The sequence below is a fragment of the Micrasema longulum genome, unplaced genomic scaffold, assembly GCF_059751315.1.
Source record: "Micrasema longulum isolate JH-2025_06_02 unplaced genomic scaffold, ASM5975131v1 h1tg000368l, whole genome shotgun sequence".
Taxonomy (NCBI): domain Eukaryota; kingdom Metazoa; phylum Arthropoda; class Insecta; order Trichoptera; family Brachycentridae; genus Micrasema; species Micrasema longulum.
Window position 1 is genome coordinate 78,054 of NW_028277569.1, and position 25,692 is coordinate 103,745.

The following is a 25,692-nucleotide window of genomic DNA, read 5'->3' on the forward strand; positions in this document are numbered from 1 at the left end:
TAAACAAAAACAAAACTTTTTCAATAAGTAAATAGGTAGATACTACCGACAAGAAGCCACAATATAAATTTGTACCTCAGAGGCAGACGGATGCAAATCCAGAATTTGATCAAATGACATATCAATTTTCGTATCCAGTTTATGGTCATGTCCATTGATTAAAAAAAAGTCTGATAATGAATGAACCAGTGTATATAATTTATAGCATTCATTTGTATGTAACCATACAAATTAATGCTATAAATGATAAGAAATCACCTAGAGAATGTCGATTCTCTAGGCTTTGGTTGCACATTTGACATTTGGATTTGCATCCGTCTGCCTCTGAGGTACAGAAATATTCAAATGGAGGAGTTGTCGAGACGAATTTTACTTAGATACCATTGCATACTCGTAAAAGTAGTGTTACAGTCACTAATAGAATTTTTAAACCTGTTATTTATTTTAATTTTTATTTATTAAGGTAAAACAACAGTTATAATGAAAGAATACAAAACATAAAAAATAGTACATACATCCAGTTAAAGTTTTTCACAAATATAACGAGAGAACATGTTAAAAAGTAAAGAGAAAAATAACATATTATATAAGACATGAGAAGAAAAAAAAAGACCTCGGAAGAAGGTTAAGGGATGAGGAAATAGAGTAGAGGAGTGGAGGAGAGGGATTTTCGTAATATAGTTGACCAATTCAAAATTTTGATATCATAATAAAATAAACATATTTAAAGGAACATAAACTTATTACACTGACAAATAGTTCATTTTAGTGATTCAAAAAGTTTTTTTTTAAGTCACAAAATTTTGTATTAAAAATATCTAAATGGGAACTAAGTAAATTAAATTTGGAGCAGCTACGAAAAGTAAACGAGTTTTGAACATATTTTTTTAGGGCAATGAATTATAAAAAAATGAACTTGTCGTGTTGACTTTACGGGACAATTGGTTGAAATACGCTCCAAGAGATATGGACTATCGATAAATTTTTTTAAAATTTTGAAGAGGAAAGACAGATCAGAAATGCTTCTACGTTTAGTAAGGGAAGTTTAACTATGAAAGGAAGAAGAGTCCTCATACGAGTCAAAATATGTAAGAGATTTACGATCCAGAAGTTTAAGGAATCTATTTTGTATACTATCTAGTTGTGATGTATAAATTGTACATCGTTATTAAAATATGATAATATTTCCTTACCCTAGTTTACGTCCAGACCCTGGTGAAACATTATAAACAAAATGTCGCGATTATGTTTATAATTTATTACAGTCGCCAACGGAGTTTTAAAGGAATTTAATATGGCGACTATATTTTTACCAAAAGTGTGCCAAGAGTTAACCCAGTGGGAAATAATATGAATAAATCTCACTATTTTTAAGGGAGAAAATGTTTTTCGTAATGGGAAAGAGAGTTTCTTTGGGTATAATCTTAAAATACATAATTTATTTATGCCCAACGATATGTCCTAAAAGTTTGTTTTGTCGTCATATGGGATTTGGGATTTAGATTTCCGATTACTTCTATTGGAAACTTCGGGGCTGCAGACAAGCGTATATTTTTTATAAAACTAAAGAATTTTACTAAATCTACAGATTAATAAAAGTTTGCATTTCATTCCAGTTTTTAACAATAATATCTCATTTTTTTTCATTTTTAAAGTAATAAAGGTCTATAAAATACTGTCCATAAAAAAAATTTTTTTGCTCATTATTAGTAGCATAAAACATAATTTTAAATTTGTAATTTTGAGAAATATTTTTGTGTAAAGACACCTTTCGTGTAAAAGAAAAAAAAGTAGATTAAAAGATATAATATAATATATTTTAGAATATAAAAATGTTTTAAAATAAAGTATATGTATACAAATAAATTAGAACACTTAAAACTCAATCATTATTAAAAAAAAACAAAGAATAATTACTCCTTGAAGTTTGTCAAAGTTATACCAAATATGTATATCTTTTGGTCATTGGTGTGTATTGACACCTAATGTGAATGTTACAAAGTGTGCAAAGTGGCCACTGAAACCAGATAATGACAGGTCATAAGCCCTGTAAATGCCTAGACTTCCATATTCCTTTCTTAAAAATAAATGTTTTCCCTCTCTGTTGAAGTAAGTTTAAATATGAATAAATCCCTAGGGAGGAAATCCAGCCAGTCTGCAAGCATTTGGAAATCAATCAATCAAGCATCTGCAAACATTGTTGACGCAAAGGACATTGCAATGGTACTTCAATCACTGCGCATTTACAATAATTTGTAATAAACATAGAGGCAAGACGATTAGCCTTACTCTTTACGAGCCAGTCGAGGGACAATAATATCTTGCAGACCAGATTTTTTAAATTTATGTTTATCATCGAGTTATGTAAATCTCGTAATTATATTAAATCGTACTCATTCATGCCAAGAGTTCCACATGGAATTAAAAAAAACATAGGCATTTTATCCGCCATATTGAGTTGTCAAGTGACAATAATTAAGTAGTTAATAGTTATTTCTAGTCTCAGTATGTATGTACACGTTTAGTTGCTATAATTTTATCCGATTTTACAATAAATAAACATCACAGTTAGAATTGTAATCGGCAAATTTAAAAGTGTCCAAAATAAGCATTTTGGAATTTAACTTAAATCTTTACAATGTACGCAGCGTCGCGCGTCGCGTTGTCGAACGGTAGCCATTTTTATTAAAAAATAAATCGAACTTTATAATTAATTGAAGCGTCGAGAAGTTAATACGAAAGTTTTTTCGTACATGTCACTAAATGTCCATTAAAGCTAGATAGTTTGAACTTTGTGACAAAGGAAAAGCGACTATCTAAGATAAACTGAATATAATCTAAATTGGACGAAAACTAAATTACAGTGGGTTTGGAATTTTTCGATTTGCCCTTCACGAAAGCTGTTAATGAAGTGTTAAATTGATCAAATTCTTTTTAAAGATCATCGTCATCATAATTGCCTCACCTGAACTACAATTGTGCACAAAGCACTGCATTAGCATACCGCATCTCAGTGTATCAGCTATTACTTGTAATGTATACGGAGGCAAAGGAGATTTACGATTTAGGCACCAGTCTAGGGACTATGAAATATTGCAGTGCAATACTAAATTTGCACAGTTTCCAAAAAAATAATAAAGTGACTGCTATACGTGATTTCATTTAAAATTACGACCTTTTTTAAGAACTGGTGCATAGATTTTTGTGGTCACAGTTTTCAATATTTATGAATAGTCTTTTTTGGGTGATTCTGTGTAGAGTAGATTTTGTTGTTGGAGCCACCTTCAGGACTATGCTAATATATGTGATAGAATATCTCCTGCAACGGTAGCCGAAAGTTCAAAACGAATCGAACCTCTACGAGATCACTCTAAAAAGACGATACATAAAGACAACACGATGTAATGAGAATACAGATGATATTATATATGTTTGTGTAGTTATTGGTTCATATAAATGTTATTTTTGAGGCACTAACTTTGTGGTTATTCATTATAATAAATAAAACAATTTTGTTTTTAACCACTAATTTCCGCAATTGAAACATTCCGCATTTCATTCAATAATACAATGAACGTTCCACTAGATGATAATTATTTAAAAACAGATTGCTAATAAAAATTTATATAAAGCAAACTTAATTGAAACATTAAATCAAAAACAAAAATACAAACTTATAAATAAATATTTATATTCTACTCCCACAATAAATAAAGCAAACCCACCTCAACAATGGAAGCGGATTCTTTTTATAAATGACAATTTTTCCAAACAATTATCTTATTCCTTACCATCAAACAGTAAACATGCCTTCTACGCTACTAATAATTTTGGAGCATTGTTAAAAAAAGCACAAAAACAAAGTCCATAAATATAATAAATCTGGCATGTACCAATTAAATTGTAATTATTGCAATTTAATTTACATTGGAAAAAAAAGAAACTCTAATATTACAGTAAAAAAACATTTAAGGTTCCAAAATAATAATAAAAAAATTGAATTTGCAAACCATCTGATGGAAAATAATCATTATTTCAATAAAGTTGATGGATTAAAAGTACTTCATCTTGGAAATAAAATATTGGAATTAGACAATTAGGAATTGTTATCAAAAAAACTAAATAAATATCCAAATAAACATAATTACCTTTAGTCCACTCCTGTCGTGTTTCGAACGTATCCATATCACATTACCATTCTTTCATGAAAAAAAGACTTGATTTATTTGTTCATTGGCAGCATTCAATAAAATAGGAAAGAATACATTAGTTAGGTAAATCTTTTTTAGCTTGTTTACCTTTGAAACCGGTCGGTGGAAAAAAAAAATTGTCGTTTTATTTGTTTGGAGCGTGGTGAGCGGAGTGTGGCATGTGAAATATAGTGTGAAATGTGGTGTGTGTGTTTAGTAGATTTCTTTTTCATCAAAAAATGGTAATTAATACAAATATCATTGAGTAAAATAAGCTCAAAACCACATTCTTTCAATAAATTAAAAAACAAATTCATGCAAGCTTATCGTGTCGTGTAAATTTGTATGGCCGCGACCGGTATGAAATTAGCCTTTAACTATATACATACATAGGTTGAATTTACATTCACCCTATACAGATGGGGAAGTTTTTTTTTCATGCCTATATGTATTATACGCCATCTTGCACCTGAACGTGTAATTTAGAAAGTTAATTGGGTGTCATATCAATCACCTGATCATCTGATGTTGACGGGGTAATTTAGATTGAATTGTTAAATTGTCAGTTATCAATTGAATTTCGATCGAATATTTTATTCGACTTGTTTTATTGTTAATTCGATGTTCAAAAGTATTATTTTATTTATACTGTCTCCGTTTTATACACACATTTATGTGTTGTAATATTTTTTATATTGATATTTGTTATCAAAAATGTCAAACAATTGATTTTAAGGCCACAAAATGGCTAAATAATTACTCTTCTGTAATATTTCGATTTACGATATTGGCCATTATGGATCCGAACCACAGATATTTTGACGGTTCTTTATGGTGTCATGCATTTTTTTTATCGTATAATTATAAGATATAAATTTAATAATTGCTTATATCTCGGAATAAGTTGACAAGTTTATAAGGCAGCCTCCGTGGTGTAGTGGTCAAGATGCTTGACTCACACACGGAAGGTTCCGGGTTCGATTCCCGGAGAGAACACAAAAAAATTAATGTGATTTTTCTCAAGCCTGGGTGTTCTGTGATGTAATTCACCACTGTAATTGTTCCTCCTGGCCTGTTGTGGTGCAAACATAAAATGTAAATAACTCCTAGGTTTACACAAATATAATATGTATATATATTTATTTTCATATTACACGTATTAATAAATAAGAATAAAAAGTATCTAAACAAAAATATTAATCATTTTAAAATAATTACTTTCCAATTTATTTTGTTTGAATTGCGAAATTGAAACTGATTTTTTTTAGTGAAATAAATTATTTTTGAAACATCATTAGGTATCACGACGTATTTTCCTTTGACGCTTCTGTTGAATTTAACTGGTGAATTATTCTGAGAACCCAATATGTGGACTAATATTTCAACTACGAAACTCCGTACATAATCCAAGGATAAAACTATTGGGTTACTAAGGCAAGGTTCTCCTAAAGTCTCCAGCTAATTCCTGTAAACTATAAGCTATAGTATACAAATTTACAACATCATTAGGTTCACAGCCATATTAGACATGACGTTAAAAAATAGTTAATCCATCTTAATTTACCCCAAATACTATTAAAGAAAAAAACATTCATTTGTGATGAAAATTACATTTTGTTTACTTAAAAGTATCTGGTATCTCATAGGGTACTAACTATCGACGTCATTACTATGTAACATTAATAATAAAAATGAGTAAATGAGAAATGATGACATCATAAAACGTGTTCCTTACTTCACAGTCCTCCGTTGAAATTTTTACTTTCTTTTAAAGATTTGTAAGAAAAATAATTTAAAATTTCAGAACAATTCAATTTTGTATTTTATACCTCCATATGTATCTATCCAGTGTATTTTATTAATTTTCTTCTGAAATTTCTAGGAAAAGATATTACAAAATATTAACCAGTGTAGAAAACAAGACTGGTATGTTCTTAGTATGTAGGCATTATAAAAGTTATAATTATTTTAACCTCTTGAACCTTTGAACCGACAAAATGTACAAGAGATGTATGTTAATGTATAATGTGCTGAATTTGATAAAATACTAACGAACTAATAAAATATGTATCCCGAATTTCAGTGGTGTAAATAATTTTAATGAATTTAGGAAGATAATTTTAACAAAAGGAAACAATTGATATAGGAATTAAGATAAAGTGAACCAGGTTGTGGTTCCGAGGTTGTGTTACGGACGTACTGATTAAAGCTTCGCTGTTCGAGCCCCGCTGTACTACAATTTGCTTCCATTTTCTATCATAGTTAAGTGCTTACTGGTTGGAAACGACTCCAATATTGAAATATGTGGAATATTTATGAATAAAAATATTTATCTACCGAAAAAAATATTATGTTATAAATCAGTTTAGATGGCTGGGTTTTGTTTCAGTTTCAATTGCCGAAATGCGTTAAATGGCAAATAAATAGAAGGTACAATTTGCTTTATTAAGCAAGTATAAAAAATGAACTGATTTAAAGTTATTCAAAATAAAGTGGGTAGTCAATTTATTTTTTTTGTTTAAACACTTTATATACATAAATATACAGTTTACATACATATGCCTAAGGGCGGGCACTTTACCATAAGGCAATTTTTTTCGACTGGCTCAAAGCGTTTTTTGAGAAAATCTGTTGTATATGAACATATTGTCGGTATGTTATAACATTTTCACTATAAAACAAAATATTGAATAACTATACACTTTTAAAAAAATAAAAATTGACTAAATATCTACACTATTCTATGAAAAGAGGAGGGATTACGGAGGAAAGAAAAGAAGAAGGAGAAAGAAAAAACTGAAATATTCAGGTAGTGAAATTTCATACCTGATTTGAATATAAATGAAGAAGTGACGTCTCGGACATTAGTGGGTAGATTATTCCATAACCGAGCAGCCACTACTGAGAAAGAGGAGGCAAGGCGATTAGAGTGGTGAATAGGTATTGAAATGGTTCTCTCGTTACTACAACGAAGAGTTAGCATATGTTGTGATAGGGGTTATAAGAGCTCTCTCAGACAAACAGGTGAAGTGCTCTTATTTAAAATATCGTGAATGAATGTTAATTCTATGTCTGATATTCAGCTAGTACAGTTGGGTGCGATATTCGCTTATGTGGTCGAACTGACAAGTAAAATCGCAAGGAAGCTATAGCAGCTTTATTAGAAACAAAATTGCTTGTTCTTAAGCTACAGAATATTGTAATAATAACGTAAATATACATAAAGTAGGAAGAAAATATTAATTTAACAAATAAAGTTAAAAAAAACTCAATTAAAAATTCTCTATTACTCTATTACTAATTATCTATTCATTTGTTCAAATTATTACAGAAAATATAATTGGTATGTTTTAATGTAATAAAAACAGAGTCCTAAAATATTTTATTTTCTAGAGTTTTTAATGTATGTATTATTTCAAATAAATGAATTGAATTGAATTCTCTAATACATAAAACAAAAGCGTTTAAAAAAATTGGTTTGGTTTTAGTTTGATTTTTAGTTTAACAACAAACGTGAACTGGATGATTTCGGTTTGCGCTTGTTATTCTCAACCCAAGTACTTACGGCCCGTTTTATTGCTGTAGCTAACTTCGTGGTCAATAATCATAGAATGGTTTTTCTCCGTATAGGCAACTCTATTAGGTTATTACTCTAATATTGAATCCATGAAATCGATCGTAAGGCCTTTTGCACGGTAGGCAAACGCGATAACCGATATAACCTCGAGGCAAAACGTAACAAATTATTATAAAGTTTAGTTTTGATGATTAATGTAACAGTTTTATTATAAACCCATTGTGAATTCAACCATCGTAAAATTGTTAATTAATTTTAGGCTGAGGATAAACAGTCAATCTGCATTTGAATCAACACATTTTGTAGTAAATATTATGTAAAATTATTCCATTATTAAGTATGGATCCTTCAGTTTCCTTTGCGAATCCTTGTTGACATATTATGTTTGTCTTGTAGGAAAATCAATTTAAGTTTCAGGTTGGATTCAATTATTGTAACTTGTGACTACTTCGGTGTGTCTCAGTACACGGAAAATATGATTATCAATATGAATGTATTATTCAAAATGGCAAAAATTCCATCTAAACTTATTCAGGTGGTTCCAGTTTCAATGCATTTTATTAAACCTATATAGACTTGAATAAACAGTAGACAAAAACAATATTTTGTATTTTTTATGTATTTCTCTGTATCCAGGCTAATACAAAATACAGTTCTGTATGTGAAATAGAAACAGAACCCTGGACTTGTGCTTTCGACCCGATGGCTGCTCTCAGGTAAAAATCCTGACTTAGGAAATCGAGCAGAGAAAAGTTCGCCTCGTAGTGTTGGCGCGTTCGTCTACCATGTTTGAGGTTCTAAAGTCGTTTCTTGACAGGGCGGATGTTAAATATTGGTTTTTAATGTGTCTTTTCACTGCAATATTTCATTGTTCCTGGACTGGCACCTGAAGCGTAAGGCTGATCAACTCACCTGCCATGTAACAAATACGACCTATTTACGCTGTAATTGTAATTCCAAAGCAGTGTCCTTTGCACCGTTTGGTGCGGATAAGGAGATGATGATGATGATGATGATGAATACAGGATATTTAAGTGTTGATACATTTTGCTTGACCCATTTACACCTGAATTAATTCCCGTGGACAATTATGTGTTTTCTACATGTACCAAAGGAATTGTCATAAAAATTTTTGTGTACTTGAAATATTTTATATTTTAGAAAATACTCAGTATCTTTTTTTTAATGAACACCGGCTGCCAAGCTGATAAAAAATTGGATTATGTTTGTAACATTGTATAATTTTTTTCCTAATATTTTAACATACTTAACGCATTTTTTTCCCTTTGATATTAATTTGCGATTCCATTTTCTGGGTTATGTTTAAAACCATATAGATATGTATTATTTCTATTTTATTGTTTTCCATTTTTTTTTGTTTTATCAATAAATTTCATGAAAGGTACATGTTTTTTTAAAAATTCTATACATATCTACTTTTACACATCTAGTAAATGTTATCACTGTAACTCTCCGAAAAAAGAGACTAACTCTTGGGCTTGGAGAGTGACTTACACTGTTGTAGTTGTTTATTTATAAAAGTATATATAATTTTAAACACGAATACACGAGAAAAAAAAACATAGGGTATAAAGAAAAATCATATAACAATAATAAATTCATACTAATTAAAAATTAATGTAGTTTTTACACGTGTTCCTAAAAAAATTCTTCAGATTTACTTTAAATTTATTTATTGATATTATATTTTTAATAGTTTTTAGTTCATTGGGAAGATTATTACATTAAAAAAAAACGGATAGGTACATAACTTACAGTTACTTCTTAATCGAAAAGAGTTATTCAAAAATATTAAATGTTTTCATAAATTATCTAAAGCAAATTCTTCAAATCGTAAATAAAACAAAACAAAAATAAAATATACACTATGAGTGATTACCTACCATCTGAAGCGTAAAATCATAACATTATTATAAAATAAATTAATAATCATGCTTAACAATGACATCTTATGTAAAAGTGTTAACACGTTTGTTAATGGGCTTTAACAGTTTTTAGTTCATTGGGAAGATTATTATAAGATTATTATAATTTTTTACACCTTTAAAGCCAAAGCTATTTTGTCAAATAATATTTAATAATTCATTCAATAATTTTTTGGTAAGCAACAAAAATACATACAATTTGAAGTTATTCGTCGATACAATTTCACATACATGTATATCTTCAATTATAGAATTACATAAAATAGAAAGAATATCATTGGTTGTTTCAAAAAAAAAATGTATTCCCAAATATCTTGTTCAGTATGAAATTCAATGAAAAATAAGTTTGACGCGTGTACTTATTAACTAAGATTTATTCCTAAGAGATTATTCGCAAAAGTTTGGAGAGTATCATGAAAAATATCAATTTTGTTATTTCGGCAGGATATATAGTATGTAGCATTACTTCAAAACAAAGGAAGTTTAAATATGTCACGATGTCCGAGTGTTTTCAATTCCGCATTTATTTTTATTTTATTGAAAAGGTTAGTATATACTTTATGCTTTTATATTTTATTAATTATTATTGGATAAAAAAGAAGAAGAATTGGACGTTTTATTTTATTTATTTATTTGGAAAAATAACAGTAAACTTATAAAAAAATTACAGTGTATTATAGTGAATGAGTCCAATTATTCGTTTCCAACGCGTTAGGGGGGAAAAAGGGTAAGAAAAGATTAGGATAAAATAGGAAAAAGGAGAGTTTCTGTTGAGAAGATTACCCTTGAAATGCCTTTAAAGAATAGACACAGGAGAATAATGTAATAGTTATACAGATTTAGTTAAAGTAGGATAAACCGCATCCCTCAAAATCTTATATAATGCATACGTTCGCAGCCATCTTGAGTTTGCATGTGTTGTTTGGAATCCTCGATATACAATTTATATATCACAACTAGATAGAATACAGAATAGATTCCTTAAACTTCTGGATTGTAAATTTCTTACATATTTTGACTCGTATGAAGACTCTTCTTCCTTTTATAGTTATATTTCCCTTACTAAACATAGAAGCATTTCTGATCTGTCTTTCCTCTTCAAAATTTTAAACAATATTATTGATAGTCCATATATCTTGGAGCGTATTTCAATTAATTGTCCCGTAAAGTCAACACAAGTTCATTTTAAAAATAAATTTAAGCCCAAAAAAAATTTGGTTCAAAACTCATTTATTTATCGTAGCTGCTCCAAATTTAATTTATTTTGTCCCCATTTAGATATTTTTAATACAAAATTTTGTGACTTCTAGATTCAAAATAAAATAAAATAACTAAATAATTAGAATCATAAAAAAAACTCCGAATGTTTAAAATATTTGCATATTACCCAGATTTGTGAAAACAACATGTAATATGAATCGTTACATCTGAGTCACGTTCTTGTAAAAATCTCTCGACATTCTAGTAGTAGGTTTTGTCGCGTACCTGTAATAACGATTTACTTTTAAAAGCGCGAAACAAAGAACACTCTATTTAATTAAAATGTTTCTATGAAATATGTTGAAATGTAGGTTAGTGTAGGCTCACCCATACAGTTTGTCTGTTGTTAATAAATTCTACATTTTATACCCTTGAGAGAGATTTAAGGGTTAATGTTTTCGTTGACGGCTACGTATGAATAAATAAAAACACGTTGTGCTTTCTCATCCCGTCATTTTGTACATCACATGAATATATGAAATTTTAAATTTGTAAGGTAAAGTGCTATTTTTTATTTTGATCATCAACAGGTTTATTGCACGGTTGATGCGGATACATTTACCGACATATATCTTGTAAATGGGTACACTCAAACTTTCAAGACATGAACACACAAACAAACTTACTGTTTAAAAAAATTAAAAAAATCTTTGATTCTTAAACAATATTTACGAGACTTATATGTATTTATTTAATATGTTTCTTTGCTAACTTTGCATATTTTGTGGAAATTTGTTATTAGTTCTGAGTTTATACATTAAATCTGTTTGTTTACTATAAATATGTATATAGAACTGTTGATTTCCCAAATAAAATAAAATAAAATAAAATAAAATAAAAAAATATAAAATAAATAAAATAAAATAAAATAAAATAAAATAAAATAAAATAAAATAAAATAAAATAAAATAAAATAAAATAAAATAAAATAAAATAAAATAAAATAAAATAAAATAAAATAAAATAAAATAAAATAAAATAAAATAAAATAAAATAAAATAAAATAAAATAAAATAAAATAAAATAAAATAAAATAAAATAAAATAAAATAAAATAAAATAAAATAAAATAAAATAAAATAAAATAAAATAAAATAAAATAAAATAAAATAAAATAAAATAAAATAAAATAAAATAATATAAAATAAAATAAATAAAATAAGATTAAATAAAATAAAATAAAATAAAATAAAATAAAAAAAAAAAAAAAAAAAATAAAATAAATAAAATAAAATAAAATAAAAAAAAAAAAAAAAATTAAAAAAAATAAATAATAATAATAAAATAATATAAAATAAAATAAAATAAATAAAATAAAATAAAATAAAATAAAATAAAATAAAATAAAATAAAATAAAATAAAATAAAACACTTACCATTGACGGAAGAACTAAAATGATACAGGATAACGGTTTTTTTTTATTGTAATTGACAAAAAATGTACTTCTAACATTTAAAAGAATTAAATAGCGTTTAAAAAAAGGGCGGATTTAAAAAAAATACAAAAAGGGATTTTAATGAGAAAACACAAAAATACTTAATATGAAAACAAATATTTAGAAATGTAGGGACAAAGTAAAAAATTTTCAGCGAAGGGAAAATTAACTACGTTTTTTATTATCATTTGACGTTAATATTTTTTATATACATTCGTTAAGTATGTAGGTATGTGTTAACAAAAAAGCGTGTTAGTGGATAGTACCTACAAATTATTGCCCAAATATATGTTTTGTAATGTTCAGCGTAATAACGGAATTTATCGCTATCCAATGAAGGGAGTCGAAGGTTTCAGACTCCCCAAAACAAGAATTCGGGCAATCCAAAACAATATGTATCATTAAGGACTTTAGATGTTTAATGAGTTGCGAAAATAGATTAGGGATTCTGGGTCTATCGAATCGTTTCGTGGGATTAGGATGATTTTTGTTGAAAACAAACATTTATACAGGTACATAGAATGTCATTGTAATGTGTATGGATTTTATAAAAATGTTTTGTTTTTGAAATAATTTTAATGTTTTTGAAGATATTTTTTATTTGTTAAAGTATAACTAAGTATTTAAATTTTATTTGTACAACTATCTAAAATAAATACATTACATTACATTACAAATAATGTTTATTGACCCTATGACACTACGTATACAACATATAAATTATAACAACTTTCTACATATATTTAAAATATATATATGCGTAAAGTGGTTCGAGGAATTCGATATATTAGATAAAGGTCTCTAGAATAATTATGTTTGTGAAAGCAAATTGATCTACCAAATCCCAAAAGGAACACTCCCACACTACCAGAAGACAAACTAAAGGATGAATCATGGGGTCTACCTTAAACTCTGAATTCGGGCAAAGAAATTTCAGGTTTCTGGGCCCCAACATATTCAATATGTTACCCGAACATTACGAAACTATAACCCGAATTCAATTAAATAAATTTGTAATAAAATGGTTACTGGATTAAGGTAGATAAAATTCGGAAAACTTTCTAAAAAAACATTCTAAAATAATAAATGGTAGATATATTGTATAACTTTATAATGAATTAACTAGTAGGTAGTCATGTTATTGTTTATTTTTGCATAAAAATGTTTGCTTAAAAACAGGCTGTACCTAGTTAGGCAGTCTAGACATAATCCAGAGAAATCTATTACATAAGTATGTATGTAGTAGATAAAGAATTTGTAATTTTTGATAATAAACCATTATAATAATAATAATTATTATTATTTTTATTTTATATATATCGATCTAGAATACTCTCTGAATTCAGCAAGCGCGTGCAGTGACTATTATTAGTAGGGATGTTGAAAAAATTAGTAATATTCTTACTTTTAGTAGGTATGCTACGTCTGTAGATATACTTTTATCATCAAATACACACATTAGGCAGTTTTTTTGTACATTAGCATAGTTATAGTATTTATTTTTGATATTGGGTACATAAGAAGGTTTTCTTAATAGTAAAGTGCTAATAATGTTGTTTAATTAGGCAAGTACTTGCAATTATCTCTACCAAAAGGGATGTAAAGTAAAAAATATCAGTTTTACTGAAAAGTTCTACTTCTTACTTCAGTCAAATAAAATTCAATATTGCATAGAATCAGTGTTGTGAAGCTCTTCATAATTGATACATTATAATAATAATTATTAAAAATTGATGAAACGTGAGTGCGTGTAGTGGGGAAGCTGTAAACGTTACATCCCCAAAACAAAACTCGAGTCAGATATATAAATTTAGGGCAAATTTCATTGATTCGCTAAGAGCTGGACTCAACTTTAGGAGCAGTATCCGGCGTATCCAACAAATCATATCAAGGCCGACGAAGGTACCAAGATATTTAATACGTTGATATACAAAATACGCATACGTAGGTATATATTCTATATACCTACTTACTAGGGGCGAATTGTCTACGTAAGCGATTATGCGCAGCTAGCCATTTTATTTTACTATGGATAATAGTATTTTATAGTAATTACATTTATGAGAAAATAAGAACTTATTATTTTAAATAACCGCCACCGTTTACACTCGTATCTATATTCCTACAAAAAAAAAATAACAGCGCTCAGCGCCCAGTTCGTTTCCTGTGACCGAAGAATCTAGCAGATTACATCGACTTATTTCTTTACACCAGTATGTATACTGTATTTAAATTCTCAAAACCCAGTTAGTGTTATTTCCTTCTTAAGTAGGCATGCATACAGCAGATATTATTTGAAGATTGTCTGTTTGAAAAATAGTATTTTGAACATGATTTCCTAGGGCCTATTTTACTTTAATATTACATAGTTGACTTAGGACAAATGGCGCTCAACGTGGCCGTTTTTGGTATTATTTATTAGTAGGAGGAATCGGCACAGTGCTCCGTGTTGTAATTTAAACTATAATGAAAATAATACCTACTGAATGCCATTGTAGTATTTTAAAAATATTTTGTACAAATGTTGTATCAAAATAGTGTAGAATATTAATAGCTTAGCTACATATATCGCGAAGATAATAATAATTGCTGTTTGAGTTGATTTGATAGATTATTGGAAAAAAAAATATGTTGTCAACAGCTGAAACAGAGATATGATGTTCACAGTACCATAGAAAAATAGTCATTTACATATTATTTATATATATATAGGAACAAATCAATGATTTTTTTTGCAGATTACCCATAAAAAAAAATTCCGCTCGCTACTGCTACTTACTGAAAATATTGTTTGAATTAAGGAAGAAGGTGTTTCTGTGGGAATTTTAAAAATATTTATAGATTTTTTAAATTACAAAAAGACTAGAAGAGGAATGATGAAACCAGAGTAAACGCGGTCAAAATGCTATTTCTTAGGCGAATAGTCTTAAATCAATGTACAATTACGAGTGATAAAATCAACAAGAGTGCAAATCTAAGACATGTATAATTAATAAGATTTAAAAAGGGTCACTGAGATGGTTTGGTCATATAAAACAAATGAATGACTAAAGAATGGCAAAACATACATACATTTACAACAAGCATACATATACATCGTATATATATATACATATATATATAATATATATATATATATATGGCGAGAATGAATGGTAACCTAAAGCGAGGACGACTAAGGAAGACGTGGCATCATCAGATAAACCAAAATCTTAAGTCTGGTCATGTCAAAAGCAGACAGAACCGAAGAGCATGTATGACAATATGTATTAATGAGGAAGAAGCTAGAAATGTATGCCAGGATAGACGTATGTGGCGGTCAAACCTCATTTCCTACCTCTACTGAGAAACAGTGTGATGGTAATAGTGGTAGAAGTACAAAATACAATATATTATTTTCCAATTTTCATGGAATGCCCCACATTCTTAATATTTATGTATGGAAGGCGTTTTATATCCAGCCTTTCTTTAGAAACAGTAAGATATACTAAAAATATTTATAAAACATCTAAATAAAATATTGAAAAAAAAACAGTAACAGAATAAGACACGATCTTTAACACTGACTCTTTAATTTTTCAATATGTAAATCATCTTTCCCATCAACATAATGAATGGAAAAATTCCTTTATTTGCATATAAATTGAATCGCAACCGTTGAAATGTTAAATATACACACCTAATGTCGATCTTTTTGATGTCGAAAATAGATCGTAAAATATCTTATGATAATTCTTTAAAGGATGTTTTAAGAAAATTCTCCTAACAAAATAAGAAATGAGGTGTCTCAATGTATTAAGCTCAAACAAATAAACTTTCATACGTTTTTAATCAATTTGAGTTTTTTTAAGAATACGAATAGCAAATATTTATGAAACCTTCCCATTTTTTATATTTTAAGTATTTGAAAATTCTGTTTATTTTAATGTGCAATATGTATACAACATGCCCGGTCCATCCATATAATGGATGGAACCAATGCATCCTTAAAAATTTGACCTCATAGAATCAGTATCTATTTTCTTTTTATTTAACAAAAACTAATCCTTAAAATAACTGCAGAAAGTATTTTGTTATAAGTTTGTTGTTTCATTAGTACTGATCTAAGATGGGTTCAATGTTTATTCATTAATAACTTCCAAAAATTACGACAACCCTACACACAACCTTTCGACTGCGCAGTTATGAGCGAACTGGTATGAAATACACCGCGCTTTGTCTGATTCTGGATTATGGAACTACGTAAGTGCACATTTTTAGTTTATTTAAAAGCACTTATTTGAATTTCTGTGTTGGCAGTAGGCACAAATTTTACCTATAAATGTACCTAGTACCGAGTGACTACTTCCCTAATCGAAAACTTCACCGCACGTTTCTGGTATACAACGAATAAGTACATCTCAAAATAATTCAGGAAACACAAGGTTTCCTATTCAATTACAAATTTCAATAGCTACTTATGTTTTTTGCCCCACAACAGGCCAAGAGGCCAAATAAAAGTTGTGAATTACACCGCCGAATGTTAAGAGAGTGAACCGTATTTAAAAAGAAATTGACATAGCTAAGGGTTTTGCTCGGATAAAAAACGAAATTCTTTTAGAGTGTCCGGAGTTTGTATTCAGACTTTCAGAATAGATAATGATAAGTACAAAACGAGGTTTATTTACACCATCGAATAAGTTATTCATATTTATTCACCAGATTGATTTTCCACACAAAACCGGAAGGCACTCAAAAACTTTAGTGCAATGAACAAAATAATGAAAAAAAATACTAATATGTTACAGGTATATACGAGTATTTATATACCTGTAACGGTAAAACTGTAAAAACGGACACGTTGATTAGGGTTGCGATCACGTATCAGGGGCCCGAAGTTCGAACACTGCTCTACCCCAAATTGATTCATGTTCTCTAATAGTGAGTTGTTTACAACTCGTTGGAAATGGCCGTTAAAATTAAAATATTTGTTCTAATCATGGGAAGGCAAATATTTATAATATTAATGATAAAATAAAAGTCGGAATAAACGGCTTGCGTGCACGAAAAGTCATATGAATACTGAGGAAGTGAAGTTTGTATACACAGAGTAATTTGTCACTTTAGTGCGGAGATATGTGTACCGCTACGTATGCTTACCCTTGTTACATATCGATGTACCTACCCAAAATTAAAGGCGGGGGGTCGGTAGTGTATCTTCGTAATCCTTCGGGACAATTCATCTTCTACTATACCTCCAGGCTGAAGGAAAGACGTCTTTGACTTTACATTATAATCACGGCACAGAAGTCTGTAATCTTATGCAAATTTAATTCTATTTTGCGTGATTTTTTGTTTGTTTCTAAATTTGTTGCAACAGAGAGAGACAAAAATTTTGAGAAGGGAATATGGAAGTCTAGGCATTTACAGGGCTTATGACCTGTCATTGACTGGTTTAAGTGGCCTCTTTAAACACACATTCACCATTTACAAGTTTTCCCCCTCTCGTACAACAAATTTAGATTTAAATAACTCCTTTGAGAGGAAATCCAGCCTGCCTTTAAACATTTGGACATATTACATTACATTACATATTACTATTTTTAATTCTTAACCTACTCTTTGACGCGCTGAAACTACTAAGCTCAATAAAATTTAATATCCCAACTAGAAACCTCAGGCGAAACTTACTTTTTCATACCGATAACCATAGAACTAACTATGGTTTTCATTTTCCTATGCCCAGAATTCTCAGGTCTGCCAACAAACATACAAGTCTTGATTTCTTTGATAACGAGTTTTCTTCTTTCATAAGATCACTGAATCAAATTAAATTACAAACACCTCTTTCCTGCTTACACTCCCACCAAATTAACTACATACCATTGTGTTTTTTTACTTTCTTTCATAATAATTTTCTATGTAAACATACTCGAATGTCCTTAAAAATGACCATAGGGCGTATAGATAAAAAAAAACATGAATATTCAAAAGAATGTAAATTTTTTTTTTAATAATAAATAAAATGTAAGTACTTACATACTTTTTCTTTTGATAATTTTAAATTTTTTTTAAATTTTTTTATTAAAGGTTAAGAGAAGCATAATGCTGAAGATGGCGGATGCATGCCAAGAGATGTCTTCCAAGCAGACCCGCTTTCACGAGATGTACGTCCAAAGGCACAACAACGTCAGCATTCTGTATGCAGACATCGTCAACTTTACCCCTCTATCTGAGCAACTGAGCGCCTCAGACCTGGTCAAGACGCTCAACGAACTGTTCGGGAGATTCGACCAAATAGCTCAAGTAAGTTCATTCAAACTAATTAATAAAAAAAATATACATTTATTGTCCGTGTTCGGGAGGATAAAAAAATACAGTTTTTTTAACGGAACAATATGTTACACCTCGATGTAAGAAGCTTTTTAGCACGTGGGCAAGATATGATATGGATAGAAGTTATGAAAATTACATCACAACACCTAAACACCAAGATCAGAAAAGAAAAAAAAAATGGTGGGAATAGAACCCCCCAATTTCACAGTTGGCCGCCTAACCCACTGCAACAGGGCACTGCGCCTATAAGTTTTGTGTGTGATGACAGTTCTTAGGTAAAAAATCAGAAAAAGAAAGTCAAGTGAAGGTATATCTGCCTCGTAGTGTAGTAGTTAGCGCATTCTCCTGCCACACTCGATGTCATGGGTTCGATTCCTGGAAGGGTATGATTAAATGAACGTAGTTATACAGAAAGAAGCCAGTCAATGTTCAAAAAACGAGATATTGATGTTATCGGGTGCAGTAAAGTCAATTCTATGTTCTGCTAAAAACAGCCAGACCGCTGTCAAAGAAAAAACTGTATTAATAACCCTCTGAAAATGGTGTCGATCACAAAAAACGGCATATCTCAATTCGCAGAAAACACCACAGCACTAGAAAAATCTTACGGTACTTTAAAACTCATTAAAACTGGTCAAATACATAATTAGACTCTTGTTTGTAATGTAAAAAAGACCTAGTGTATTCATTGTTTATCATTTGTCGAAGTCAAAAACATTCTAACAAATGGTAGATTCGATTATTCACCCCTTTCACAAAATTATCTCAGTTTTACTTTTCTATGGCTGGCTGCTGTCTGCATAATAACGTTCAACTGAGCATTTAGAAATTGAAATAAAATAAAACAGAAACAAATCAAACACTTGTTTACGTAATCACCGCTGATGTATAACCGCTCAGCTCATTACAATATTTTGAGCTGTCAAATTTTTGTAGACAAAAGACTGGATTTCATGCTCCGCTCAAATATACATATATATATTTAATTACACCGCAACAGGCCGGGAGGCCCAATTACAGTGTAAATTGTTGCACAGAGTATCCAGGCTTGACAAAAATCACATTTTGAATTTTTTGTATTCTCACCGGGAATCGGACCCGGAACCTACTATGAGAAAGTCAAGAGTCTTACTCACTACACCACGGGGGCCGCCTAAATTATATTATACTGTACGAGTATTAGAACTTCCAGATCTTTACAACTTTTGGAAGTTGTAGGTACTTTACTATCCTTTCATCGATACGCACTTTGGCTGATGTCATACGATACATGAAATCAAACAGTTTTTAAATAACATGAAAAAATATTCCCATAATTTCGCTTCCTGAATAATTATGTGTGCGTTCGTACAAATTCAAACGACGTGACGTGGTAAATTTAGGATGGACGATGGGTGAGGATGATAGTTATTATATTATATTTTTATTATTTAGTGAGTACTCTCGAGTCTAGCAAAAATATATCGAGTGGAGATTGGTTGGTCTCATGGTGAATTTATTTATGCCATTAAATGAATAAAAGTAATAAGAATTAATAATATTATAAAATAATAAAACACCCTCCTATGTAATTTATCGTACCATGTGGATTTTAACAATAGTCTGAATTGGGCTTTTCACGACTTTAATAAATTTGGTACCTAGGTCTCGGGTCTGGATTACTATGGGAAGTCAACGGTTATCTTTAATTATTCTCTACAAAGTAAAATTTAATTATTTGTGTAAAACACATGGTAGCCATAAAAACATTTTTTTAACTGTGCTCAATTACGTAACCTGGAAAAATATATTTGAATTTTTTATACAAATACACATATTTTTGTTCATACAGTTATATTTTACTTAAAAAACTTGAAGATAACTCGGTTAACATTCCATTGTGATCGGGGTCCTAGTTACCTTTTTTATTACCTAACTAGAGGCTACTGTATTAACTCGGTTGAAAGATGACTAAATATGATGTCATTTTTTAGACACATTGAGTTATATACAAACATATCTACATTCTAACATTTTCTCCGTTTATGACTGTGCAATGATGCAACAGAATATCAATAAAATTCTTAACTGGAGTAAGGATAATAAAGTAGATTTTCATATTGACAAGTGGATGGTATGTTATGATATGTTTTTTTTTTTTTCTTTTTTCAAGCCAATCAACAAGCTTAAGTAGGCCCTAATAGATTGACATTAATGAGTAATACTAAAAACATTCTTTAAAAAATCTTAAATTAACAAAGTGCATAATTAACAAAAGGGAAATGGCAAGTGTGACATCGCGAGTCAGGAGATACAACACCGCTTGCTTCTTAAATGCCTGCCCTTGCTGTAGAAATACATCGACAGTACCGTTAAGTGAGATTTCGTTCACTGTTCTGAGGATCCTTAGCAGAGGGGAAAAGAATCCGATGTTAGTTTTATAATTTCCCACAGCAATGACAGGATTGGTACGCAAGTTACGGCGAGGTATATTAATGTTTATCTGAGCTAGGATATCATGGGCATCTATACAATGAGATATCAATTTGTGCAAGAATATCAAACCAGCCAAAATCCTTCGGAATTCTGAACTAGAGATATGAAAGTACTCTAAACCATCATAATACTACTACTACGTTTTTTACTAGAAATTATCATACTTTGTACTATAACTATTAGGGAGCTGATGTTTTTTTTAATTATAGCTCGGAAACCAAAGACCCGGCAGTGACCTTTATCATTTGGCTCATTAACGTGAGGATTTGTAACATATAATTCTGAACACTTCGCAGAATTGAATACCATCAAACTTTTGTACACAATTTTAGTAAGTAGTATTCTAAAGAGTGGTGCGGTGCGGTGGTGTGGGGCCTGAAGAAGCCACTTACTCACAATAGTTGAGAAAATACAGAAGAGGTTTCTTCGTTACCTGTACATGAGAGAGTATACATACTAGTCATTGCAGTAGCCATCATTTTCCTTTTAGGAATGCTTGGTATCACAAGTTTGCGGGTTAGAACGTGCATTGTCTGGCCTATGATGGCCTTTAAACTTTTGAAAGCGTTACTTTATAATACCAACATTTTGGAGCGCATAAAATCATATTTAAAGAGTAAAAATTTAAGAGCTAGGCAACACAGACCATTTGTTCTTCCTGAATGCAGGACAAATTTACCGTTAATGATGCCTGTGGGAAGAATGATTGGTCTGTTGAACAGCCGACCGAGAGGGCTGGGATTACCAGTTTTAGACTCTTCCTTATTTTTTTTATTTTATTTATTTTCTTTTATTCAGAAAACAAAACTATTTAATAACATAAATTAAGAGTATACACAATTATAATTAGTTCTAATGGACCAGTAAAGTTTCCATATTTTATTACATGCAAATATTATTAATAAACTGTTTATCGGCTTCGTGGTGTTATGGTCAGCGCGTTAACCTGCCATGCAAGAGGTCTCGGGTTCGATTCCCAACATGGTTGATATGAAATATTTATTTAAAATGGTGTTTTCACACCAAAATATCTCATATTCCCCTGACTGGTACCTGAAGCGTAAGACTGATCATCTTACTTTCATGTAACAAAAATGATCAAGATACGCTGCGATTGGTGTACCAATGCAGTGCCCTATGCACCATTAGGTGCGGATGTGAGGATGATGTTTTTATTATTTCCCGTACAAAAATATTATAGAGGAAAAAAACACAACTGAAAGAAGTTTAAAGAATAAATTAAAATTAAAATCGATAAAAACAAGCTCAAAATAATTACAGGGAAAATCAATATTCTCAGAACAACGGGTTAAAAAGTTACGTTAAAAGTACCTTATCAGTTTTAACATAAGTGGAAATAATATAATAAATGAAAAAACTTATTAAAAGCATTTAAAAAGTATACATTTTATGAAATTGGATTAAATAATATGCTAAAATGCAAAAAATATTTTCAGAAAGAAAAAAATACGGCTATATTTTTTTCCAGATAAGAAGCAACAATTAAATAAATTGAAGACAATAAATTAAAGTTAATTTTAAAAACAACTTTAAAAATAATAACATAAGAATTACCGTAAGAAAAGTTGTATATGTATTCTTTTAAAGCAATTCTTAAAGAAGTTAAAACATGTAAAAACATGATTTTTAGAGGAACATAAAGTAATTAAATCAAAAAAACAAATATTTCAAGTAATTTTAAAAATTCTATGTATCCTAGAGTGTATTAGTGACTTATTCGTCTTTGTTTACTGTTGTTTTTATAAACTTTATGTTTGACCTTAACAATTTATTGTGTTATTTCCTCAAACATGTTTTTTTTTATAACATTACAATATAATATATGTACAGTACATTATAACCGACAGTAGTGTCGTATTGTACATTTAAATAAATAAATATCACAGGAGTTTTCAGCATTTTGTGTATATACTATGGTGAAAAAAATCCTAATACCACCTGCTGACTGTGACTTCTTGTCACTGTCACGTTGTGTCACTGTGGGTGCGCTCACTACTCACTACTGGTGACAAAATGTTCATTTAGCAATGGATTTCGAAGAGGTCGCAGTGATTTGCGCTCTTGAATTACGCAGAAGGAAAATTAAACGAAAGAAACACTACTGGGAACATCCCATATATAATGAACGATTATTAAAAAGAAAATTTTACTTCCTGTATTCTAAATTACTTCAATATCCTATCAAGTTTCTAAAATTATTTTCGTAAGTCAATAAACAGTTTTTAATAATTGAATTAAAATTTTGACCCACAATTTCCTTTCAAATGAATACCAGAGAATTCCTTTATTTTTTTGTATGCAATGCTGGCCTTTTCTCTATGTCTTCTATTAACAATTCGTTGTCGATATCATCTTCTTGCAGAGAAGCAGCCATCTTAAATCTCGCCCGCAAAAATAAATGTTTCAGCTTTTTAAATTCACAATCATTAACAGATCAAAAGGGTTGAAGGAATATAGATGTTGAAATATAGATAGAATGATGAATGTTTTACAGTGTGTAAAATGGCCACTTGAATCAGCCAATGACAGGTCATAAGCCCTGTAAATACCTAGACTTCTATATTATCTTGTGTTAAATGTTCTTCATCACTGTTGTAATAATATGTTTATCTTAAATAATTCTTAAAAATGAACAACACACGTCCGTTCGGTAGGCATCGGCCGGCACAGTGACAAAAAGTTCCTAGTGAGCGCACTCCCATAGCAATGTACAGACCGGGGCCGGGTGACAGCTTACCCACCACATACCGCACACCGCATCTGAGGACATAAGTCTCCTTGGCGGTGCCCACATACACGGAAAATTTGCTCGTTGTCAAACGAGAAAAGCTGCCCGAAGGAGCTCTCTGAAATCTGGTAGCCTTAGCATCTTTGTGCTGAAAGAAAGTAATCCAGAAGTACATAATATGTACTTCATTGGATTGAGAAGAGAGGGAAGTGAATTCTTCACTGACTGGGATTAAATTGATTGGACATGATCAATTCGCCGAAATGATTACAAAACTTTTTAAAAGCCTTGAAATTCTTTTTAGAAGCCACCAGATCTGTATATCCGACAGGACCTATAACAGGGCCACGGATAGTAGCGAGAAGCTCCATTCGGTAATCATAGAGAAGGGGAAAGGGACAAGACCACAGGATGTGTTCAGAAGATTGGTTAGGATATCCGCAGCAGCACGAAGGAGAGTCAACAATATTAAAAACAAATAATTTTTGATTAAATTTACCATGACCTGATAAAAACTGCGTAGTCCAGTGATCGGGGATAACCCAAGAAGATTCTAGGCGCTGACGGATCTAAGGAAAAAAAAGAAAGGTAACCCTCCCTGAAGAGGAAGATTCCCATCGCAATTGCCAAGCATTAAGAAGAGCATTTAAAGTCATTTTTTTAATATTTGATTGAGACATTCGTTCAGTTGGGAGTAGACGGACGCCACCAATAACAGAGGAACGCCTTCTTTTTAGGTGGAAATTTGCAGATCGTCGCTGAACCTCCAGATCTAAAGGAAACAAGCCCGTTAGAACCGGGAGTGCATCCGTTGAGCATGTCCTATGTGCTCTAGAAAGAGCCAGAAGAGGTTGCCTTTGTCCGCTTAAAATAATTCGCCTGAAATATTGCAACTCACATCGGTGTGCCCAACAGCCAGCTGCATAGCATACGATACCTAGGAAAATGGATTTATAATAAACCGTTGAAGTTTCAAAAGACAATCCCCAGCTGGCTCTGGCCAAGCGTGCGACTTTGTGGAAAGCCATCTTTCCCAAATTTACGGCTTTCCTAGCATGGGAAGTGTAAGATAAATTTCTTTCAAGGATTACACCAAGGTTTGAAACCGAATTTGACGCTCGAATAGAAGTGCCCATAAATTTGATTGAAGGAGGACACACAAAATTACCTTTTAAAAGTGAGAATTGAGTTTTTTGAGGAGCAAAACTTAGTTTATTTCGAATACCCCAATCGAATACTTTATTTAATGCATTAGCTGCGTCACCCTCCAGAGATCTGCGGCTATTGCCCTCAATCAAAATACATCCATCATCGGCAAAAGCCTGAATCATACATGTGAAGGAAGAGGAAGTTCGAGAAAATCATCAAACAATATATTCCACAAAAGTGGTCCCAAAACAGAGCCTTGAGGACAGCCACATGAAATCTCACGGGATAAAAGTGAACTGCCACCGGGATACACAACGTTTCGATTTGAAAAATAGCTTATTATAATTTTAAATAAGTTTGCAGGTATTTGTCGAAGACGTAGCTTGGAAAGAATCATTGGCCACCAAGCATGGTCGAAGGCACCTGAGATATCAAGTAAAATAATGAGAACATATTTTTTGTTTGAATTATTAACAAAATTGCTTATCGAAATTATAGCATCTTCAGTAGAAATATTGGATCTGAACCCAAATTGCTTAGCGATTATCGGTTGAGTTACATTTAAGTGAGACTCAAGTCTGTTACATATTAGCCGT

At 30.5% G+C, this 25,692-nt stretch overlaps 1 protein-coding gene across 1 annotated transcript in view; it reads left to right on the forward strand.

Moving 5' to 3' along the window:
• Positions 1 to 25,692, forward strand: part of LOC148282172 (adenylate cyclase type 2-like) — a gene marked incomplete at its 3' end in the record, with an annotated part of 85,541 nt that overhangs the window by 13,598 nt on the left and 46,251 nt on the right. The window contains exon 3 of the mRNA XM_088225529.1: positions 18,478 to 18,693. Within this exon, the coding sequence (XP_088081655.1) occupies positions 18,478 to 18,693 (216 nt within the window). The remainder of the gene's footprint in view (positions 1 to 18,477; positions 18,694 to 25,692) is intronic.